Below are 22978 nucleotides of genomic sequence, written 5' to 3'. Positions count from 1 at the left end.
TCTTTGATACTACACCAAAATTTGACAAGTGGAATTTTCTTAAGGGCCAGATGCAATGTGGAACTGAAAACAGAGAAATCAATTTTTCATTCTATGTTAGATTAAAATCCACTGGTCTGTCTTGCACTTTTGAATGCATCTTTAATACCCAAGCAAGATTCTGTTAACACTGTGCCGGGGTCACTGAGAACAATGGTTCACTGAGCTGTGCAGATCTTCCACACACATGCACAGTATTTTAAGATTATATTATTTAATATCACTGCCGTAAGGTCTGTTCAGAAAAGAAGAGGAACGTATCAAGCTTATGGTGGTAAACATTAAGTTTTTCAAAATTCTAACTTTGTTGAAAACTCAAATCTCTTCACTGCTAATACTTTGTTGTTTTCCTTGAAGTGAGAGGTGCACCTTTGTTCATGTTAGAAAATGGTCTGCTAAATATCAAGGTTGAATAACCAGTCTGCCCAGTGGTTATTAAAGTACTTCTTCCCAAGTAAAAATGGTATTCATGAAAAAAGCAACTAGTTTAGCTTACAACTCAAACTACCACACAAGTGGTTCTTCTCAAGACAACCTTGAGACAGCAGACACAACCTTGTGAGACACAACCTTGTAAGTGCCTTACATGCCATTCCCATTTTTTCAGATTAAAAGGATGTGTGCTCAAAGGCTGAAATAAAATCAAATTTTGATGGAGTCTTCAAGGAGATTCTAAAGTGAAAGTAGCACTCTCTTTTTAAATTCATGGCAGTGAAGAACACAAAGGCTCCAGTTTGCTACCACTGCACCCACTCATGCCACATTGCCAGCTGCTTCTGCAAATGTAAAAAACAATGAAAAGGTAGGGGACAGAACCCTAGTATTAGTATGAAAAGGGTTTTAACCTTATAAACCCCATGAAAGCACCTCAGAAGACTCCAGGAATTGACAAAGCATACTTTAAGAACTTCTGGCCTAAAACCATTATTTTCCAAACTCTGGGGTCCCTATGTAAAGGGGAGAAATGTCAGGTCATCAAAATTCTACACACCATTCCAGACTGTAAAAACAGTTCTAAACTCAAACAGAACATTCACAAAATGCCTCCAATCTTTTATGTTTATTTTGCATTCCCATATAAGATTCCACATGAAGACATGGTTCACTCTATGGCTAAAATAGTCCAAAACCCACAGATATTCCTAATTAGAGCTATCCTACAAGGTTTATGTGCTTGCAAAAAGTTAAAGAGACAATTATACCTTGTCTATCAGATCTCGGTTGACACAGTTGGGCAACTGCTGAAGGAAAGCATCTACTATGAGCTTGAGATGAGATCCAGTGCTGGCTTCTTCATCCTCTTGTTCTAATACAAAATTAGTTTTTAAATAGGTTAAAAAAATAAATACAGGCAATCTAAGAATATAAACATTCAATTATAAGTTATTATATACATTCAATATAAACATTCAATTATAAGTTATTTGGGAAATAGATAATTTAGAGCTTTTCCTACTTGTGAAAAAAATAAAACCTTTTTTGAGCTATTACCCTAAAGTCTGGATATCTCTAGAATCATAACCCAAAGTCATTATAGTCTTTCAGACATTGAATATGAAAAGGCAAACTTTTCCTTTTCCAACAGACACAAAACCTTCAACAACTGCCTGCTGTTTTAGAGTAACATTATTATTTTTATCTACTGAGCCCCTCTTCCCCCATGTCCTCAAGTAACAGCACTCCCATCACCTGCTTGCCTTTGAAAGGAACCCATGGGATTTTGATAGGGAAGGGCACTGTCAAAGCACAGCACATCACCTTCCTCTCAGCCACAGGCAGCCATGACACCAAGCCAGAACCTTCCATGACACTTATGTACAGACAGTGAGAAAGCAGAACCTTGGGACGTAGGATTTGGACCTAGAACAGCCTCCAGCCATGCCCACCCTCCCTTTAGGACATGGAGAAAAGAAAATCTGCAGGAGCAAACCATGAAGCCAATGCAGAAATACACAATACTGACAGAAGGTATCCTTCTAATAAAAAAAATCCTAATAAATGGATAAAGAAGATATGGTGCACAAATAACATGGAATATGATCAGCCATAAAAAAGAATGAGATCTTGCATGTGCAACAACACGGATGGACCCAGAAAGTATTATGCTAAATGAAATAAGACAAACACCATGGGATTTCAAGCATATGTAGAAATTTAAGAAACTAAACAAATGAGAGATAAAAAAAAAAAAGACTCTCAAAGACAGAGAATTGTTGTCTAGTGGTTGCCAGAGGGGAGGCAGATGAAAGAGATAAAGGGGATTAAGAGTACATTTATCATGATAAACACTGAGTAACATACAGAATCACTGAATCATTATATTGTATACATGAAACTGACATAACACCGAATATTAATTATACTTCAATTAAAAATGTCCTAATAAAGAAACTTAATAGGAATTATTTAGGAAACAATTAACAATATAATATTTTTATTATTAAATACAAAACATTACTCAATTATAGACAGGTAAAAATATAACAGATAAACTAATATACTAGTTGTCTTTTTACAACTCAACCGTTTTAGAGTAACTTTCAAATACTTTATATTAAGACTATAAAGATTAGAGTAAATTCAGGATAAACTAGCAAGTAAAGAAGAGTAAGAAATACCTATTAAGATATTTAGAATGTAGGTGATCATTAAAGCATGTAGTCACATTATATGGGACATGTGGTGTTTGTTCTAAATCAAGTTCCAAAAAACTGATGGCCTAGAAACAACAAGAAAAACAGGGAACTAAAGAGTAAAGATCTATATTCTTAAGCAAGAGTTCCACATATAAAAATTAATTAAAAATTAAATCGTTAGAGGGTTGGTTAAGTGTCTAACTTCAGCTCAGGTCATGATCTCATGGTTTGTGAGTTCAAGCCCCAGGTTAGGGTCTGTGCTGACAGCTCAGAGCCCGGAGCCTGCTTCGGATTCTGTGTCTCCCTCTCTCTCTGCCCTTCCCCGGCTCATGAGGTCTCCCTCAAAAATAAAACAAACTTTAAAAAAAACTTTTTTTAATTAAATTGTTAGCAATATAGCACTTACCTTGCTCATCAAGAAGTTTCTTTGTAAGATCTTCAGCTTCTTCTCCACCCTCTAACTCTAAGGTATCATCATTAATTTCTAGGTTCTCCAACTCAAGCTCCAAATCATCAGGATTGGATACCTCCTTATTATCTTTAAGTTCTTTTGCCTCTATTTGAAAACAAAGAATCAGTATCTCTGAATTAAAAGTCGTATTGAAATCCTGACACAAAAAATAGATAAGAATTCATAAAATCTGCATCTTTTTAGAACACATATATATATATATATATATATATATAACTGGTAATAAATTTGAGTGTATATTTAATATATTCAGATTTTGTAAAATGTAGTAAATTCATTGAGAACAAAAACCATAACTTCTTTGATTCAATATGCCATCTATTTACTGAAGGAACAAATGGAGGGATGGATGGATGAATGGATGGATGGATGGAGACACATGGCATGAAGAATTGAAGATGAGAAGAAAATAAAGTTGATTAGATAAAGTGGACTCAGATTAAGGTGGGTCCCAAACTTCACCATGAGTTCAGACTTTCTCTTTTATGCAGTACAAGCTTTACTCAGTCATGAGGAGGAAACAACATCTAAAAAAAATTTTAGTGTTAATTTTTATGAGAGTTAAGCGGGGGAAGGGCAGAGAGAGAGGAGCCAAAGGATCCAAAGCTGGCTCTGTGCTGACAGCAGCGAGCCCAATGTGAGGCTCGAACTCACAAACCATGAGATCATGAACTGAGCCAAAGTCAGACGCTCAACAGACTAAGTAAGTCACTTAGGTACCCCCAGGGGATAACATATAGGTGATGTGAAGGGGTACCTGGGAGGCTCAGCTGGTTAAGTGTCCGACTTTGGCTCAGGTGATGATCTTACGGTTTGTGAGTTTGAGTCCCAAGTCAGGCTCTGTGCTGACAGCTCGGAGCCTGGAGCCTGCTTCAGATTCTGTGTCTCCCTCTCTCTCTGCCCTTCCCCTGCTCACTATCAAAAGCAAGCTGATCAGCTACTATGTAATCAAAACTATGCCAAGCTACTGACTATGCCAATAGTCAAAAAAAGCTTAAAATGTTACACTTGCTCTCAAGAAACGTACAATCTGGGGCACCTGGGTGACTCAGTCGGTTGGATGTCCAATTTCAGCTCAGGTCATGATCTCATGGCTCATGAGTTTGAGTCCTCCATCAGGCTCTGTGCTGACAGCTCAGAGTAAAATGTGTTGCATGGTTTGAGAAATCAAATGAGATAGACTAGAAACTGCTCATGAAGTGCAGCAACATGAAGATGATTGGTAACTATGGCAAACAGTTTCGGGGTAGAGGAGAGGATAAAGCCAGATTGGAGCAGACTAAGCAGGGGAAGTAAGAAAGTGAAGAATCTGCACACAGCCAATTCTTTCAAGAGGACTGCTTTAAAAAAGGTAGATGGAAAGAGATGGGAGGCCCAGGAGGTGTCAGAGTATTCACAACTTCTTTTGATCTGTTTTTTAAAGATAAGAATACACTTGAATACTGAGATTAAGGATCCAGCAGAGAAAAGGAAAGAGACACAGAGTTTGACACCAAAGAGATCAAAAAGGTATGGATAATAGGATTCAAAAGAAAGAGGGAAGACAAGATTCAGAGCAGTAAGATGAACTGACCTTTAATAGAAGGTGTAAAAGTTCACCTTATCACCCAGGGAAGAAACATTCTATAAGCCCTAAAACAGGTAGATTTAAAAATCAGAAGGGGCGCACTGCTGAGGGAGTTCTATGTGATGGTACCTTCTCTATGAAGTACTATATTACACATCATCATCTGCTAAGGAGGGAACCCAACTGAAAACGAGAAAGAATGAAAATGTGTTATGGAGTGTAGGAGAGTAAGCTGAGGTCAGAGATGCTGTCAAGTTTCCATGCACTGTGGAGACTTGGTTGAGGTTGGCGACCAGTAATTTATCAAGTTCTCAAGCTATCTAACTGAGCTTCTAGATCTAGTAGAGCTCAGCAGTTTGGATACAGAAACCAATATGGTAGATGACTGAATTCAGCCAAGGCTAAACTTGACAGGCATATATGAATGAAAGACAGAAAGAGAAAGAATGTACAAGAGAAATACTAAAGATGTATACCAGAATGCAAACTAGAAAGGAATGTAAGTGAAAGCAGGTGGAGACTAATGGAAGGGGAAAAAAGAAAAATTAAGGGAGCCATACAATGGACTAGAGGTCTCAAAGCAGAAGAGGGGCAATGAGGGGATCGGAGAAAATAAGCTGCAAGGACAGAGAAATAAGGAAGTCAGAGACTTCAGGGGTGGTGCAGTTTGGAAAGATGCATTTTCTATCATGCTGGTAAAAATGAAAGGCAGAGAGACTCCTTAAGTTCAAACCAGTTACTGGTGGAAACTGTCCTATAATTTTTTTTATCCACAAAATATCTCTACCAAATACAAGGGTTATTTTATTTCTTTTGAAGTTAAACTATTTAGCCACCAAACTGTACCTATTCATTCACGATTATATATCCGTATGTGAGACCATATCTCCTTTTCATTCTTGTTACTGCTCCTCTGACAGACCTCTTATGTTACTAAAACAGAAACTTACCCCATCTATACCATATTTCCTCTTTAATTTATCCTATATGCCACTGACAGAGTAAACGTTAACAGAAAGTAACAAAACTGTAACAAGCTGTTTATGTTATATATTACAAGCTGCATCTAGGTTATATAAACTTCCATTAAATGGTATTCACCGTCTACAGCAAGACAGTCCAAACCAATTTCCCCCTACTCTCCTATTTACTACATCTTCTAAAAAGGCAAAATGAATTATGTGATCCCTATTTCCTCTCCAAATATACTCAATCATTTCCAGCTTCAGTGCCTTTTTTCACGCCATTCTCTCTAATTGGAAAGTCCACCCCAATGTCTCTTGTCAAAATCCAAGCCAAACTTCAAAGTCTGTCACAAGAGTCCATTTCTTGCACAGAGTTTTATCTGATCTCCAACCATGGTTATTGCCTCCACTGTCTTAACTGCCACAATTCTTTGTACTCTTCCTTAAGGCCCCACTCCTACTCTCCTTCACATTAGAATTCTTTGAGCCCTGGCTGCTCCCCACTAATGTGACTGTTAAGACCACAGACCCTATACTCGTATCTGTCTTGCCCATGGCACTCAGGACATTATCTCACATGAGAGGATGAGACCCTACACCCACTCCTCAAAGAGAAACAAATATTAGAACCCCTCAAGTAAGTCAAACTTGTATGATGATATGAAAAACCTATACCACGGCAGAAATCACACAAGTTTTTCAAATCCTTAAAACTGTAAGAAATGTTCAAGTGACTAATATTTTAGAAACTACTCCTCACTAGGAGCTTCAACTGTATATAAGCAGAGATACCTTCTAAAAAATTTTAACGGACAAAACTGGGTAGGAGGTATCTAAAATGAGCATTTTATATATTTTTCACTATAATTTTTGACATATTTCAAATATTTCAACACTAGTCTTCATGAAATACAAAAGAAAATTTACCTTAAGGTAAGAACATCTTTCAGATCAACCAAGAGGTTTTTATATTTTCAAATTACCAGAAGGGCCACTTGTAAAATGTTCTAACCATAGGATGACCCAACGTTTTTCACAAAAATAGCCTAATTTTCATGTTCAGTGTATTTAACTTAGATCCTAAAGAATGTTATAAAAAGAAACAGTTTTACTTCTTCCAGTCAGTATGCTAACCAATACCACCCCATCCCCCATTTAATATATATGTTACACACAGAGAAAAAAAGAACAAAACTAATCCTTGAGAAATTTTTTTCAGGTAAAAACTTTTGTGTCTAGGGATAATGATGTTATTACATGTGTTACCTGTAACACATTCACCACTATGGTGGGGATGGTACCAGTGAGGGAGGCTATGCACATGGGAGGAGGTCAGGAAGGATATGGGAACTGTGTACTTTATGCTCAATTTTGCTGTGAACCTAAAACAGCTCTAAAAAATAAAGTCTAGGGGTGCCTAGGTGGCTATCCATTAAGCATCCAGCTCAGGTCATGATCTCAAGGTTTGTGAGTTCGAGCCCCATGTAGGCCTCAGTGCTGAAAGCTAAGAGCCTGGAGCCTGCTTCAGACTCTGTGTTTCCCTCTCTCTCTACCCCTCCTCCGCTCATACTGTCTCACTCTCAAAAATAAAACATGTTTTTTAATTTAGAAATAAATAAAATTAAATTTTAAAGTGTAGTCTAATATTTAAAAAACAGGTTTTATGCATCAAAGGACATTATCAAGAAAGTAAAAAGATAGTCTTTAGAATGGGAAAAAATATAGGGCACCTGGGTGGCTCAGTCGGTTAAGTGTCCAACTTCAGCTCAGGTCATGATATCATGGTTCGTGGGTTCAAGCCCTGCATTGGGCTCTGTGCTGACAGCTAGCTCAGAGCCTAGAGACTGTCTTCAGATTCTGTGTCTCCCTCTCTCTCTGACCCTCCCTTGCTCATGCTGTCTCTATGTCTCTCTCAAAAAAATTAAAACATTAAAAAAAATTTTTTTAGAACGGGAAAAAATATCTGCAAATATGATAAGGGTCTACTATCCAGTATATTTTAAAAACACAAAAGACAACTGAATTAAAAAATGGACAAAGGTGGGAAGCCTGGGTGGCTCAGTTTGTTGGGTGTCCGACTCTTCGTTTCCACTCAGGTCATGATCTCAGAGTTCAGGAGTTTGAGCCCCATGTCAGGCTTTGTGCCATCACTGCTTGGTATTCTCCCTCTCTCCCTGACTCTCCCCTGCTTCAGTGCTCTCACTCTCTCAAAATAAATAAACTTCCAAAAAATGGACAAAGAAATTAAATAGACATTTCCCCAATGAAGACAAATAGCCAAAAAGCACATGAAAAGATATTCAACATCACTAGTCATTATGAAAATGTAATCAAAACCACAATATCATTTTCACACTCACTAGGATGGCTATAATCAAAAAGAATATCATATAATAACAAGTAATGACAAGGATGTAGAGAAACCTTGTACATGGTTGGTAGGAATGTTAAAATGGTTCGACCACCGTGGAACAGAGTTTGGGAGTTCTTAAATTTAAACAGTGAAGTTTCTATCTCTTAATCCTCTTCACCTATTTCAACCAACCTCTGCACCCCTTCCCTATGCCAACCACCATTTCTTGGGTGTATTAATAAATCTGTTTCTTGGGCGCCTGGGTGGCTCAGTCGGTTGAGCTCCGACTTCAGCTCAGGTCATGATCTCACAGTTCATGGGTTCGAGCCCCGCATCGGGCTCTGTGTTGACAGCTAGCTCAGAGCCTGGAGCCTGTTTCGGATTCTATATCTCCCTCTCACTCTGACCCTCCCCTGCACACACTGCCTCTCTCTCTCTCTCAGAAATAAATAAAACATTTAAAAAAGATAAATAAATCTGTTTCTGTTTTTTTTTTCTCATTTGTTTTATACTTCAGATTCCACATATAAGTGAAATCATATGGTATTCATCTTTGTCGAACCTATTTTACTACCATGACACCCTCTAGGTTCATCCAAGTTACTGCAAACAACAAGATTTTGTTTTTTCTTATGACTAACATTTCACTTTATATAATATACCATATCTTCTTTATTTATCTACTGATGGGGACTTAAGTTTGCCTCCACGTTTTGGCTATTATAAATAGTACTGCAATAAAGAGGGTACATATATGCTCTCAAATTTGTATTTTTGTTTCCCTTGGGTATATATCCAATAGTAGAAATCATGGATTGTATAGTATTCCTATTTTTAATTTTTTGAAGAAACCCCATACTGTTTTCCATAGTTATTGTACCAATTCATATTCCTATCAACAGTGTACACAAAGGTTCTCTTTTCTTCACATCATCACCAACACCTGATATTTGCCTTTTTGATACTAGCCACTCTGACTGGTGGGAGGTGATATCTCACTGTGGTTTTGATTTGCATGTCCCTGATGAGTAGTGGTATTGAGCATCTTTTCATCTGTAGGTCTTCTTTGGAAAAATGTGTATTCAGGTCCTCTGCCCATTTTTTAATTGAATTATTTGGTTTTTTGGTGTTGAGTTGTAGGAGTTCTTTATACATTTTGGAATATTAACCCCTTATCGAATATATCATTTCCTAGTATCTTCTCCCACTCCATAGCTGTTGTAATAACTTTGTATGGGGACAGATGGTAACTATGCTTATAGTGGTGAGCATTATACAATGTACACCTAAAACTAATATAACATTATATGTCAACTACACTTAAATTGAAAAACAAAAACAGCAGGGTTGCCTGGGTAGCTCAGTTGGTTGAACATCCGACTTATTCTCAGCTCAGGCTGTGATCTCGCAGTTCATGAGCTTGAGCCCACATTGGGCTTTGCACTCAACAGTGCAGAGTCTGCTTGGTGTTCTCTGTCTTCCTCTATCTCTGCCCCTCCCCTCCACACACATGTACGCACACTCGCTCTCTCTCTCTCTCAAAAATAAATGAATATTAGGTAGCTCAGCTGGTTAAGCATCTGACTTTGCCTCAGGTTGTTATCTCATAGGTCTTGGGTTCAAGCCCCAAGTTGGGCTCTATGTTGACAGTTCAGAGCCTGGAGCCTGCACTGGATTCTGTGTCTCCCTCTCTCTCTGCTACTCCCCCGCTCACACTCTTGTCTCTCTCGCTCAAAAAAGGAGCACTGAAAAATAAATAAATAAATAAACATTTTTAAAAATGGAATTACCACATAACCCTGTAACTCCTAGGTGTATACTCAACAAATTTAAAGTAGGGACTCAAACATAGCAGCCCAAGTCACAGTGTCAAAATATGGAAACAGCTCAAAAGTTCACCAATGAATAAATGGAAAAATAATTTGTGATATACACACAAAATGAAATATAATTCATTCATAAATAAGAATGGAGTATTGATAAATGCACAATTGATGTACCTCCAAAACATGATAAGTAAAAGAAGACAGACTTGAAAGATCATACATATATTGTGTGATTCCAGTTATATAAAACGCTAAATAAATAAATCCACAGACACAGAATGCAAACTGGTAGTTGCCAGGGGCTAGAAGAAGGGAGGAATGGAGAGAAACTGCTCAATGGATACAGGAGTGATGGAATGTTCTGCATATAGGGGTTATAATACTTGTACATCAAAGCAAAGACTACTACTTCCTAGTTTTAGTGTAAGGCACAGAAATTACTAATCTTAACATAACTTGAAATGCAGTATAACACAGTAATTAAGGGCCCAAGTCATTAATTAACATGGCTGAAATTTCAGATCTACCACTTACTAGCTGTGTAAGTTACTTAACCCTGTGTAGTTACTTAACCGCTCTGTGCCACAGTTTCCTCATCTCAAAACAGGGACAACAAGAATGGCTGCCCCACAGGGTTATTATGAAATTTAAACAATTTTTTACTTACAAAGTACTAAAATGATGTTTGGCATGAAATGATTATTAAATAAAAATTACTAACTATTATTTTATTATTATTACTTTTTAACATTTATTTTTGAGAGACAGAGAGAGACAGAGTGTGAGGAGGGGAGGGGCAGAGAAAGAGGAAGACAGAATCCGAAGCAGTATCCAGTCTCCTAGCTGTCAGCATAGAGCCTGATGTGGGGCTCGAACCCACAAACTGTGAGATCATGACCTGAGCCAAAGTCAGATGCTTTAATGACTGAGCCACTCAGAGGCCCCACTTGCTATTACGTTTTTAAATGGGTTCCCTAATAAATACATCAGAATACAAAAGTACAGGGGCACCTGGGTAGCTCAGTCAGTTGAGCAGTTGAGCATCCAAATTTGGCTCAGGTCATGATCTCACAGCTCATGAGTTTGAGCCCTGTATCAGGCTCTCTGCTGTTAGTCCAGAGTGTACTTTGGATCCTCTGTCCCATCTCTCTCTGTCCCTCCCCTACTCACACACACACTCTCTCTTTCAAAAGCAAATAAACATTAAAAAAAAAAAAAAAGAATACAAAAGCACATTTAAAAACAAATTATCTGGAGGTGCCTTGGTGGGTCAGTAAGTTAAGCATCTGACTTCAGCTCAGATCATGAGTTCAGAGTTCATGGTTTTGAGCCCCAAGTCGGGCTCTGTGCGGACAGCTCAGAGCCTGGAGCCTGGTTCAGATTCGGTGTGTGCCTCTATCTCTGCCTATCCCCCACTTGTACTCTGTCTCCCTTTCAAAAATAAACAAACATTAATAATATATATTTATCTGCTATCTCTTCAAATCCCTGGCACTGTTCCATCCCATTTCTCCTCCATCTCCATAGTTTGGCAGAATTCCCTTTAGAAAACAATGTGACTGGCATTCAGGACCTCCCACTAATGACCTCAAAGCTGTGATTTCTCTAAAGCAACTCCTCCTCATAAGGAGTCAAGGACATCTGGCCTAGAAAGAGCATTACAGGTAAAAAGTACTACAGAACTAACACTTTTCCTAACAATCCCACCGAGAGAAATTCAAGTCTTACCAAGATCTCACATGAATTGATTACATTATGAATAAACATTTTTAGGGTCACCAGGGTGGCTCAGTTGCTTAAGCTCCCAACTCTTGATTTTGGCTCAGGTCATGATCCCAGGGTCGTGGGATACAGACCCATGTTGGGCTCTGCACTGAGCATGGAGACTGTTTTAAGATTCTCCCCCTACCCCATACCCCTCAGACCCTTTCCCCTGTTCATACCATCTCAAAAAATTTTAGAATGAAAAAAATTTTTTTCAAATTATTTTACATTAACATAACTGTTTTAGCACTGCAGAAAATATCAATTATCACCCTTTCATGCTCCATTGCATTACTGTCAATCATTTAATCTAATGACTCATGTTCATACTGCAAAACTAGTAACTAAAAAAAAAACTTTTATAAATACCATTTTGAAACCAATTTTTATAGCACTTAATGTAAATATTTATCCTCTAGCATTTACCTTTGGAATCATCTTTGTTGGAATCTTTATTCTGACAACCTTTCTCGTTATCTTTGAACAAGATGGCTGGAACAAAAGCTTTCAAATCGATGAGGTTCTCATAAAAATTCCGAGCATCTTCATCTTCCCATATACCACCTTCCAAGTCATATTCTCCAGGCTTACCAGGTGTAAAGATATCAATTCCAGGCCCATGTTCTACAATAAAATAAGCCACAGGGAATTAAAACCATTTCAGGTTTAGTATGGAAAACCACACAAGATATTTTATATTTTCAATTTCACAACTAATGAACCTTAAGTGTTAAAATAAGCTTCTTTCAATCAACAAGTACTCTGAATTGTTCACAAAACTATCTTTAACGTCAAATCATCAATTGTGTTTTAAGTAAAGCTCCAAATCTGGACAAGGTAGAAGACAGCATATGAGAAAGATGCTTTTTCTCTTAAATGTTTTAAGCAATTATTATGACATTAAGTAGCCATTTGATATATTAGTCCTGCTTCATGAAACTTAAAACCCAAATAAGAAATACATAAGCCTGGCCATTCCTAAAACATCCCAATCTCCCATGAAGCACTTTTTTTTTTCTTTATGACTCCCAACCCTCTGTCCCACTTACATCACAATCACCTTCACAAGTAAAACAAAAAAACTTAAGTTTTCAAAAAATTTTTGACAGTTTATAGACATTTTTTAAATGTTTCTATTTATTTCTGAGAGAGAGAGAGAGAGAGAGAAAGACAGTGTGAGCAGGGGAGGGGCAGAGAGAGAGGGAGACAGAATCAGAAACCAGCTCCAGGCTCTGAGCTAGTTGCCAGTACAGGGCCTGATGCAGGGCTCGAACACACAAACCGCGAGATCATGATCTGAGCTGAAGTCAGACGCTTAACCAACTGAACCACCCAGGCGCCCCTTAAGATTTTTTATTAAAGTAATCTCTATACCCAACATGGGGTTCAGACTCACAACTCTGAGATAAAGAATCACATACTCCACCAACTGAGCCAGCCAGACATCCCATAAGTAAACCATAAACTTTTAATTAAGAAGTGTCCCTCCTTTTGGCATAATCCATGGTATAGGGCAGACTGCTATAAATGGTCAACTGATAAATAACTAGAAAATAATGGAAGAAAAGATGAAGAAATATATAGATATTTCAGTAGAAGGTAGAAAACCATGTACACATTTGCATACATGCATGCACATATACATGCTCTACATTTTACATACAACTCTAAATTCTTAAATTCAGATCAGGAGAATTAATTTCCAACTTCATGATCATGAGACCATTCATTAATTCATCTGTTCTCACTGTGCTTCTCTCCAAACCACAAGTGGAGAATGATCATGTAGATTAATGTTTCTGTTTTGTTTTGGTTTGGTTTTTTTTATTTCTAGGAGAGAGAGAGAGACAGCGCGAGCAGGGGAGGGTCAGAGAGAGAGGGAGACACAGAATCTGAAGCAGGCTCCAGGCTCTGAGCTGGCAGTCAGCACAGAGCCCGATGCGGGGCTCGAACCCACGAACCGAGAGATCATGACCTAAGCGAAAGTCAGACGCTTAACCGACTCAGCCACCCAGGCGCCCCAGATCATGTAGATTAAATATAACCATAAGAGGGGCACCTGGGTGGCTGAGTCGGTTAAGCATCCAGCTCCTGGTTTTGGCTCAGGTCATGATCTCACAGTTCGTGGGTTCAAGCCCTGCATAAGGGATTTTCTCTCTCCCTCTCTTTCTGCCCCTCCCCGCTCTGCTCTCTTTCTCTCTCACTCAAAATAAATAAGTAAACCTAAAAAAAAAAAATTACTCATTTCATAAGAAGAACAAGAAGAAAAACAAAAGAACACTGGCTACCTGATGCATTACTTATATGTCGCATACCAAATATATTTAAACACAGGACACTAAAACCATATACTATAAGGGAAAAGACTGATAAATTTATAACTTCTGCTTAATGAAAAATATATACAAAAGCAAAGGACAAACTAAAAGACAATACTAGCAATATCCATACAAAAAAATTAATATTCATGAATATAAAGATCCCTACAAGTAAAGGCCAAGATCCCTATGTAAAAATGAATAAAACCTCTGAACAGCTAAGTAGGAGTATAGGAAAAAAACCTTAACCTCAGTACTCATCAGGATAATGTTAAATAAGACATTTATCATTTTGACCCATTAGATTATATTTAACAAAGATTGGTATCATTAAATGTTAACAAGATAGTAGGGTAGTAAGCACTCTCATATCTTATCTAAGAATATAAATTAATACAGCATTAAGGGAATGTAATCTCTACCCATCAATATTTAAATTAAGTATAATCTTTGATCCTACAAAATTCCTTCTAGGAATTTATACCAACGAAATAACAAAAAATGTGAAAGATTCACAAAGATGTTGACTATAGCACTGTTTGTAACAGAGCAAAATTGGACAGAATTTAAGTATCTACCAGTAAGATATCAGCTGATATTTATACACTCTGTAACACTAATCAGATGCTAAAAAAATTATGTATATCTACCTGAACGGACTCAGTAGTTTCTCAAAAATACTTTATTGAAAGAGAAAAGCAAGTCATGCAAATTAACATGCCATGCAAACTAACAATAAAGCTATGTATCAATATCTCATTATGTATTTTACATAAATATTTTATATTACAAAGGTCTGGACAGATTCATATTAAACTGTACCAGTACCTTGGAAAATGGAATACACATGATATGAGGCTTTCACTTTCTACTCTATAATATGCACGAATGTTTTACATATATGAAAAATGGATTTGATTTGCATAGTAATTATAAATTGTGAAAAATCAACCTCTGAGAAGGGGAAAAAAATGCTACAAAGTTAAAAAAAAAAGCAATAGATAATCACAGGAAACTATCTGCAATGCATATGACAAAGAATAATTTCCTTAATATGTAAAATGCCTTTACAATTCGATTAAAAAATATTTTATTAAAATGACAATAAAAGGGGCGCCTGGGTGGCTTAGTCGGTTAAGCGTCCGACTTTCGCTTAGGACATGATCTCGCGGTTCGTGGGTTCGAGCCCCGCGTCGGGCTCTGTGCTGACTGCCAGCTCAGAGCCTGGAGCCTGTCTCAGTCTGTGACTCCCTCTCTCTCTGACCCTCCCCTGCTCACGCTGTCTCTCTCTCTCCTAGAAATAGATAAAACATTAAAAAAAAAAATTAAAAAAATAAAATAAAATGACAATGAAAAAGGAAGAATTAAAGGATTCAAATCAGTGTGTCACAGAGAAACAAACACATATGTGAAACAGCCAATAAACTTAAGATGCTCAACCTCACTCAGAAGGTAAAAATCAACAACTACAATATAGTAAGAGTGTAAGGAAACATTCTCATACAGCTAGTGGCATATAAATCTCTTTGGAAGAATATTTAAATTTATATATAATTTTTCTAATTTTTTTAATCTTTATTTATTTTTGAGAGAGAAACAGTGAGCAAGGGAGGGACTGAGAGAGAGGGGGAGACAAAATCTGCATCAGGCTCCAGGCTCTGAGCTGTCAGCACAGAGCCTGACACGGGGCTTGAACCTACAAACTGTGGGATCATGATTCAGCCAAAGTCAGACACTTTACCAACCAAGCCACCCAGGCATCCCTAACTTTACATATTTAAATTTAAAATGCACATGCCTATGGAATTGTTGACTCACTATATTATACACCCAAAACTAATATTACACTGTATGTTAACTGGACTTTAAATAAACACTTAAAAAATAAAAACTAAAATAAAAAAATAGATGCAGAATAGTATATATAATATGATCTCATTTTGTATGGCAAGAACAGATATTCTGATTACTGAAAAGCTGAGGCTTCTCCAAGCCAGGATGAGGTACCAGTAACCTAAAACAACTAAAAAGACCAAACAATATATATAAGTTTTTGAACACAACATCAGACAGCACAGGAAAGTGATTCCTAGAGAGAAGAAATTAAAAAACTGAGCCCAAAAATTAACCGCCCTAGCTTATTGCCTGGTAAGATTTTCTTTTTTTTCTTTTCTTTTTTTAATGTTTTATTTATTTCTGAGAGAGAGAGACAGCATGAGCAGGGGAAGGTCAGAGAGAGAGATACAGAATCTGAAACAGCCTCCAGGCTCTGAGCTAGCTGTCAGCACAGAGCCCAACGCAGGGCTCAAACCCACAAACCGTGAGATCATGACCTAAACTGAAGTCGGATGCTTAACCGACTGAGCCACCCAGGCGCCCCATACCTGGTAAGTTTTTCTAAGCTACAGCCAAGTAAGGGAGAAGTACAGCAGACCCCAGCAGTCTCCATGAGCTGAGGACAAGCTGAGTCCGGCAAGACTACTCTCATCTATGTGGCTAGCTGTTGCAGGACAGAGTACCAAAAAGGAGAAAGCATATACAGACCTCAAAGATCAGGAGAAAGCTCCCCTTGAATGTTCAGCCAAACACTGATCAGCCCATACCTATGAGGGAACTGGATGAGAATGGGAAAATAACTACTTATACTTCCAATTCATGGTAAAACGGGTAGAGTAGAGAGGACCATTGCCTCTGTAATATGGAAAATTAGCCCTAGACTAACAGCTGCTCTGACCTAACAAAATCAACCTGAAAAGGATAAAACATTCCAAGTAGCTTAACTGTGCCCCATAATGAAGCTCAATGATATTTCTAAGAATACAAAAATATGCAGCAGTGGGGTGTCTGGGTGGCTCAGTCAATTGAGGGCTGGACTTTGGCTCAGGTAATGACCTCACGGTTCAGGAGTTCAAGCCCCACACTGGGCTCTCTGCTGTCAGTGCAGAGCCCACTTTGGATCCTCTGTATGTCTCTCTCTCTCTCTGCTCCTCCCCTACTCATGCTCTCTCAAAAATAAACATTAAAAAAAATATATCCAGCAACCATCCCAGTACATGTGATCAGACATGCAAAGAAGTAGAAAAAAATACAAAGCTATAGAAATCACCCAATCAATTAAAACCAATGCAGAAATAATGTAAATGATAAAATTAGTAGACAAAGAAATTAAAACAATAACTATTTTCATATACCCAACAAACTCGAAGATAGACTGAGCATGTTTGAGACCATGGAAAATAAAACCAGGTTAGAGACAAAAACTANTAACAGTATAATAGGCACTGTAAAAAAAAAAAAAAAAAAGATCAATGAATTTGAAGACACAGCAAGAGAAACTATCCAATACAAAAACAGACAAAAAAGTACTGAAGACTACAAAGCACAACTTCAAACCACCTAACAGTTGTAATTAAATCTCCATAGCAGGAGGGAGAGTAACAGAAAATATATTTGAAGACACAAGGGTCAAGGTTTTGCAAATTTGATGAAAATTGTAAATTCACAGATTCAGGAAGTCCAGTGAACCAAAGCACAAGAAACATATAGAAAACCACACCACACCACATCATAATTAAGTGATAATAAAGAAATTTTAAAACAACCAAAAGAAAAATGCACCACATGCAAAAAACTATTGAAAGAAAAAAAATATCACCCTAAATTTCTATACCTGGTGAAAATATCTTTTAAAAATGTCTTCTAGTTTGTTGAGTATACGAAAATAGTTATAATTGTTTTAATTTCTTTGTCTACTAATTTTATCATTTACATCATTTCTGCATTGGTTTTAACTGACTGATTTATTTCTGAGTACCTGTGTGGCTCAGCTGGTTAAGCATCCGACTCTCAGTTAAGCATCTAACTCTTGATTTCAGCTCAGGTCAGGATCTCAGGCTTTGTGAGATGAGGCCCTGCATCCAGGCTCCACACATGTGTGAGCAGGGGAGGGGCAGAGGAAGAGAAAGAGAGAATCCCAAATAGGCTCCATACTGTCAGTGCAGAGCCCGACGTGGGGCTCAATCCCATGACCCTGGGATCATGACCTGAACTGAAAATAAAGAGTCAGACACTCAACTGACTGAGCCACGCAGGCACCCCAAGTGGAACTTCATTTAAGAAATCAAAAAGTTTGAGGCTCACTAAATAGAAAAAATAGTAGGGATTATATACATTGTTAAATATAAATAAAATAAATGCATTTGTAGTATGCAATACATATTTTTTATTGAGATATAAAATACAAAATAACTCTTGTGCTATAAAAAGATACCTTACAAATACCTTACTCTTAAAATTTTTCAGTAAACAGAATTGTCAGATAGCTTCAAGATTAGTGACGTATCAACACATTTACAAATATAAATATAATTAGTTTATCAAGTACTTGGTATGATAGATTAATGTATTAGGTGCCCTACCAATTTATGGACAATCAAAAAGGAACTTTAAAACACCTCTGAAATAGTATAAAAAACAACCCATCTCACAAAATAAAAATTTACCTCATAAAACTGCAAGATTTACTTCTAAATAACGATTTAAGATAATGTATCATTCAAAACCAATATATTAAAAATAAAGATAAATATTGCACCTGGGTTGCTCGATTGGGGCTCTTGGTTTCAGCTCAGATCATGATCTTATGGTTCATGGGTTTGATTCCCTCATTGGAATCTGCACTGACAGTGCAGAGCCTGCTTGGGATTCTCTCACTTTCCCTCTACCTGCCCCTCCCACTCTCCCTCTCAAAATAAACAAACTTAAAAAAAAAGGATAAATATAAAAATATTAGAAGGACATGTGGGTGGCTCATTTGGTTGTCTTTGGCTCTTGGTTTTGGCTCAGGTCATGATCTCACAGTTTGTGAGATTGAGCCCTATGTTGGGCTCTGTGCTGACGGATTGGAGCCTACCTGGGACCGTCTCCCACTCATGCTCTCTCTCAAAATAAATAAACTTAAAAAAAATTAGAACCCCAAAGATCCAATCTACTTTATTACCTCTCCGAGAAAGAAAGTAAATCTTTCTATAACCCCAAGTATGGTATAAGACAGGTCCCTATTGGATATAATCCAAAGACATTTAATACAAAAGAACCAAAAGAATACATCATAAGATCATGAGTTAATTATTGTTAAGTGCAAAGCCTTTGCCATTCAGAGGACCATTTCAACTAGTAGCTTTGCAAAGTTCTTATTAGGTCTTAATACTACTTCCTCATTTAAAAAACTTTAAACCATGTTGAAAACTTAAATCTTTAATGATATACATCTGACAAAAGTAAAAATAAGAGATAGTGCTTACTGAAATATCAGTGTTTTTAGGGTTATCTTACCTTCTGGCGTTGGTTTGTCTTGAGGAAGATCTGGCATGTTTTCATCCAAAAGGTCTGCTAAGGATTGAGAATTTGCTAGCAGCTTCTGATATGACATAGCAAATTCCTCATACTGTTTATGTCTATCTTCACTTAGCTCCCCTTTAGAATGGAGAATACGCCTATAAAACGAATGATGAAATAATCTGATAAACTCATCAAAGTAGATGTGATCATGTATTAGATTAGGAACGTTCCACAAATTTTGATTTTATCACATAAGCTTATTAGCATGATTTTCTTCAAATTATTTTCATTAAAGTTTTCAAGATGTATCTGAAATTAAAACTAGTACAATCAAATTCACTTAGATAATTAGATTTCAACATTAGTTCTTCAAAGAACATTAAGAGTAATTAACAATTACGCCAGGAGATATATAAAATTTAACAATGCCACAAAACATAAATTATTTTTTAAACTATTTTGTTAAAGTCATACCCCCTTCAGACATACTGTTAATCAAAAATACTTAATATACCTTAAAAAGTTACTGTTCAAAAACAATGGGTTATAAAATCAGTATCCTTCAACTTTTACAATGATATGAATCAAGATTATCTTTTGAAAAAGACCACATCTTCCAAACAGCCAATTCTGTTTACTGCACAAGTGCTAGTTATTTATCCATTTAACAAATATTAATTGAGCAACCCACGTAAGCAAGGTCAGGTCATCTCAGGAGCAGAGAACACAAATAGTATTTCACTCTACAAACAGTTCACTAATAAGCCACTATAATTAGAAATGTAGAACCTTTGAAAATTTTCAAAATTTATACTCAAGCAAAAATCTATATATAGACAGTTGAGATGTCTACAAATGCAACTATTTATCACACACATGTAATGTAATATTTGAAATCTATAAATCTTAATGCAATATAGGTTTCAAAAAGCCAACTGTAAATTAAATCATCTTCAAATTGTTAAATTTATTACTTGTCATTTGAGTTTTCTTGTGAAAAGGGAAAAAAATGAGTTATTTTATGATGCTATTTTCTTAAAAGTTACAGAAAATAAAGTGAAAAACAAGGACTACATTTAATCATCCATGCTTGGCTGGAACAATTTCCAAATTTTTCTATCTTACCCTATTCCTACCCACATAAACTTCTGTTTAAATGCTGTAACATTGCAGCTAACATTTTTTTATGTTAGGAGTATCGGCTCCTATTATAAGCACAAAATAGATCAATGCATATATTATTATTCATTAAATCCAATTTTTTTCCCAAATCTGGTCTGTTAGGATCTAAAATGAGAAATCTTCACACGATTTAAAACTATATTAGACAAGGGGCACCTGGGTGGCTCAGTTGGTTAAGCATCCAACTTTGGCTCAGGTCATGATCTCGGGGTCTGTGTCAGCTGTGCTGACAGCTCAGAGCCTGGAGTCTGCTTAGGATTCTGTGTCTCCCTCTCTCTCTGTCTCTGCTCCTCTCCCACTCATGCTCTACCTCTCTCTGTCTCAAAAATAAACATTAAAAATTTTTAAAAAACAGGGCGCCTGGATGACTCAGTCGGTTAAGCGTCCGACTTCGGTTCAGGTCATGATCTCACAGTTCATGGGTTCGAGCCCCACACTGAACTCTGTGCTAATAGCTAGCTCAGAGCCTGGAGCCTGTTTCAGATTCTGTGTCTCCCTCTCTCTCTCTGACACCCTTCCCCCACCCCTCGCTCATGCTTTCTCACTTTCAGAAATAAATAAGAAACAGTAAAAAAATGTTTTTTTCTAAGTAAGCAAACAAATTTTTTTTAAAAAACTACATCAGACAATATCGTTCTATCAACAAGAATAGTTTCTCTCTTCAACCATTTATTTTAAACTAATCTTACAGGAAAAAACACTCAGTAAATTTTACCAATGAATTCTAAACTCAAAGCTTTCAAAAATACTCAACCCATGAAAACAATGACTGCTATTACTTTGAATGAGTGAACTTGTTAGAACTTTTAATTAGAAATCATCATTTTTGAAGTTAAAGCCACTAAAATTAAACTGTTTAAATAAATAATGCTCAAAAGTAGGCTACTCTAATATGTTCTGTAATGTATGATTAGAAAAAATGTTAATAAAAACTTTATCCTTTTTTTTAAGTAAACTTCACACCCAGCATGAAGCCCAAAGCGGAGCTTGAACTCACAACAGAGATCAAGACCTGAGGTGAGATCAACAATCAGACCCTTAATCAACTGAGCCATCCAGGCACCCCCTTAGCAGTTTATTCCGTAGCAAATTATGTTAAGAGGGATAATGTCAGTTCTAAGGGATTTCAGAACCTGTAATGACAATTAAGATGATGCAAAATTATTTCAGTACTTGAAAAGAAACTGGAAAATGTTTCAAAGTAACAGAACCTGGAACTTTCTTTTTCTAACAAGTTCCAACACTCAAAGTCATTTAAAGTGCATACATCCAGTTTTAGGTTAAACAATATTCACTAAGGATTTATGATACATAGGCAGTAGCAAAGTGATGACTATTTAATCACAACAGAAAACAAACACTCTTTTTCCAATATCAACCTCATTTTCAAACATTTGCCTGGGACTTTGCATTGGATCAATTAAAAGTGATGTAATTCTACGACAATTGCCTATGTATGCATTCCAGTTCCTTTGCAGTCATCCTGGAACCAATTTAAAACTCGGAAGCTCCAGAGGTAACTCCTCACACTCCCTAATCTCAATCCCACGATCAAAATTGTTAACAGTACTAATTCATCAAACTGCTTAACTTACAGGTGCTTAGGTTACTACCTAATGAGAACAGTCACCCCCAAAAAAGCTTAGATTTTGGTAGATGTATTTTCTAATCATATCTTATACTGAAACCTTGGCAAGCAATACAAGATACCAATTTAAATGGCACAGGAAGAGGTGTTACACACAAAACTTAAACAGTCCTACATATTTTCCTTGACCATTTACTAAACACCAGACTAACTACAGAGGATGTATTAAGACTATAGGTTTCTAGCAGAGAAATAAATGCATCATAGGCACCTGAACATTCAAAATCCCTAGAATCATTTAGAGGTTTGAATGAAATTGAGACATTTTTTAATGAATGTTTTATATATAGCAGTTTTTTATGTTTATGAAGCCCATTGGAAAAGATTTTCAGTTTAGATATTTTTAGAGGACCCGTATGAGAGAACTAAACATTACACAGCACATTTGACCAAAGTACCTATTCTGTTCATCAGTGTAAAATAAATCTCACCAAAATTTCCTCTGAGAATTCTATGAGAACCTATCACTATGCAAAATCAAGCTGAATATATGATTTATCATATATCATTTTAATTACAATCTCTTCCAGAAGCACATATATTCAGAATGCTGACTAGAAGCCATTCTTTTTGAGACTATCATAAATCAGAGGTTAGCAAAATATTTCTGCAAAGGGGCCAGATATAAATATTTTAGGCTTTGCAGACCATATGGTCCTTGTTAAACTATTCAAATCTGCTGATATGGCACAAAAGCAGCCATAGGCAATAATACATAAATGAACGAGGCTATTTTCCAATAATGCTTTATTCAAGGACACTGAAATTTGAATGTCATATAGTTTTAATATTTCACAAAATACTTTATTTTTTTGAACCAATTAAAAAGGTAATGACCATTCTTATTCCTAGCTCACCAGCTGTACAA

At 36.7% G+C, this 22978-nt stretch overlaps 1 protein-coding gene across 4 annotated transcripts in view; it reads right to left on the bottom strand.

Annotated features, from left to right (window-relative positions):
- Window positions 1–22978, bottom strand: part of UPF2 (UPF2 regulator of nonsense mediated mRNA decay) — a 111548-nt gene that overhangs the window by 70956 nt on the left and 17614 nt on the right. For all 4 annotated transcript variants that reach the window (XM_077758514.1, XM_077758515.1, XM_077758513.1 and 1 more), the window contains exons 4-7: window positions 19275–19435; window positions 12049–12246; window positions 3082–3231; window positions 1242–1345 (exon numbers count right to left, since the gene is read on the bottom strand). In XM_077758514.1, the coding sequence (XP_077614640.1) occupies window positions 1242–1345; window positions 3082–3231; window positions 12049–12246; window positions 19275–19435 (613 nt within the window). The remainder of the gene's footprint in view (window positions 1–1241; window positions 1346–3081; window positions 3232–12048; window positions 12247–19274; window positions 19436–22978) is intronic.

Source organism: Crocuta crocuta, unplaced genomic scaffold (genome assembly GCF_008692635.1).
Source record: "Crocuta crocuta isolate KB4526 unplaced genomic scaffold, BGI_CrCroc_1.0 scaffold32, whole genome shotgun sequence".
NCBI lineage: Eukaryota > Metazoa > Chordata > Mammalia > Carnivora > Hyaenidae > Crocuta > Crocuta crocuta.
Note: the sequence above shows the minus strand (reverse complement) of the source record. Positions and strands in the feature narration are given on the sequence as shown.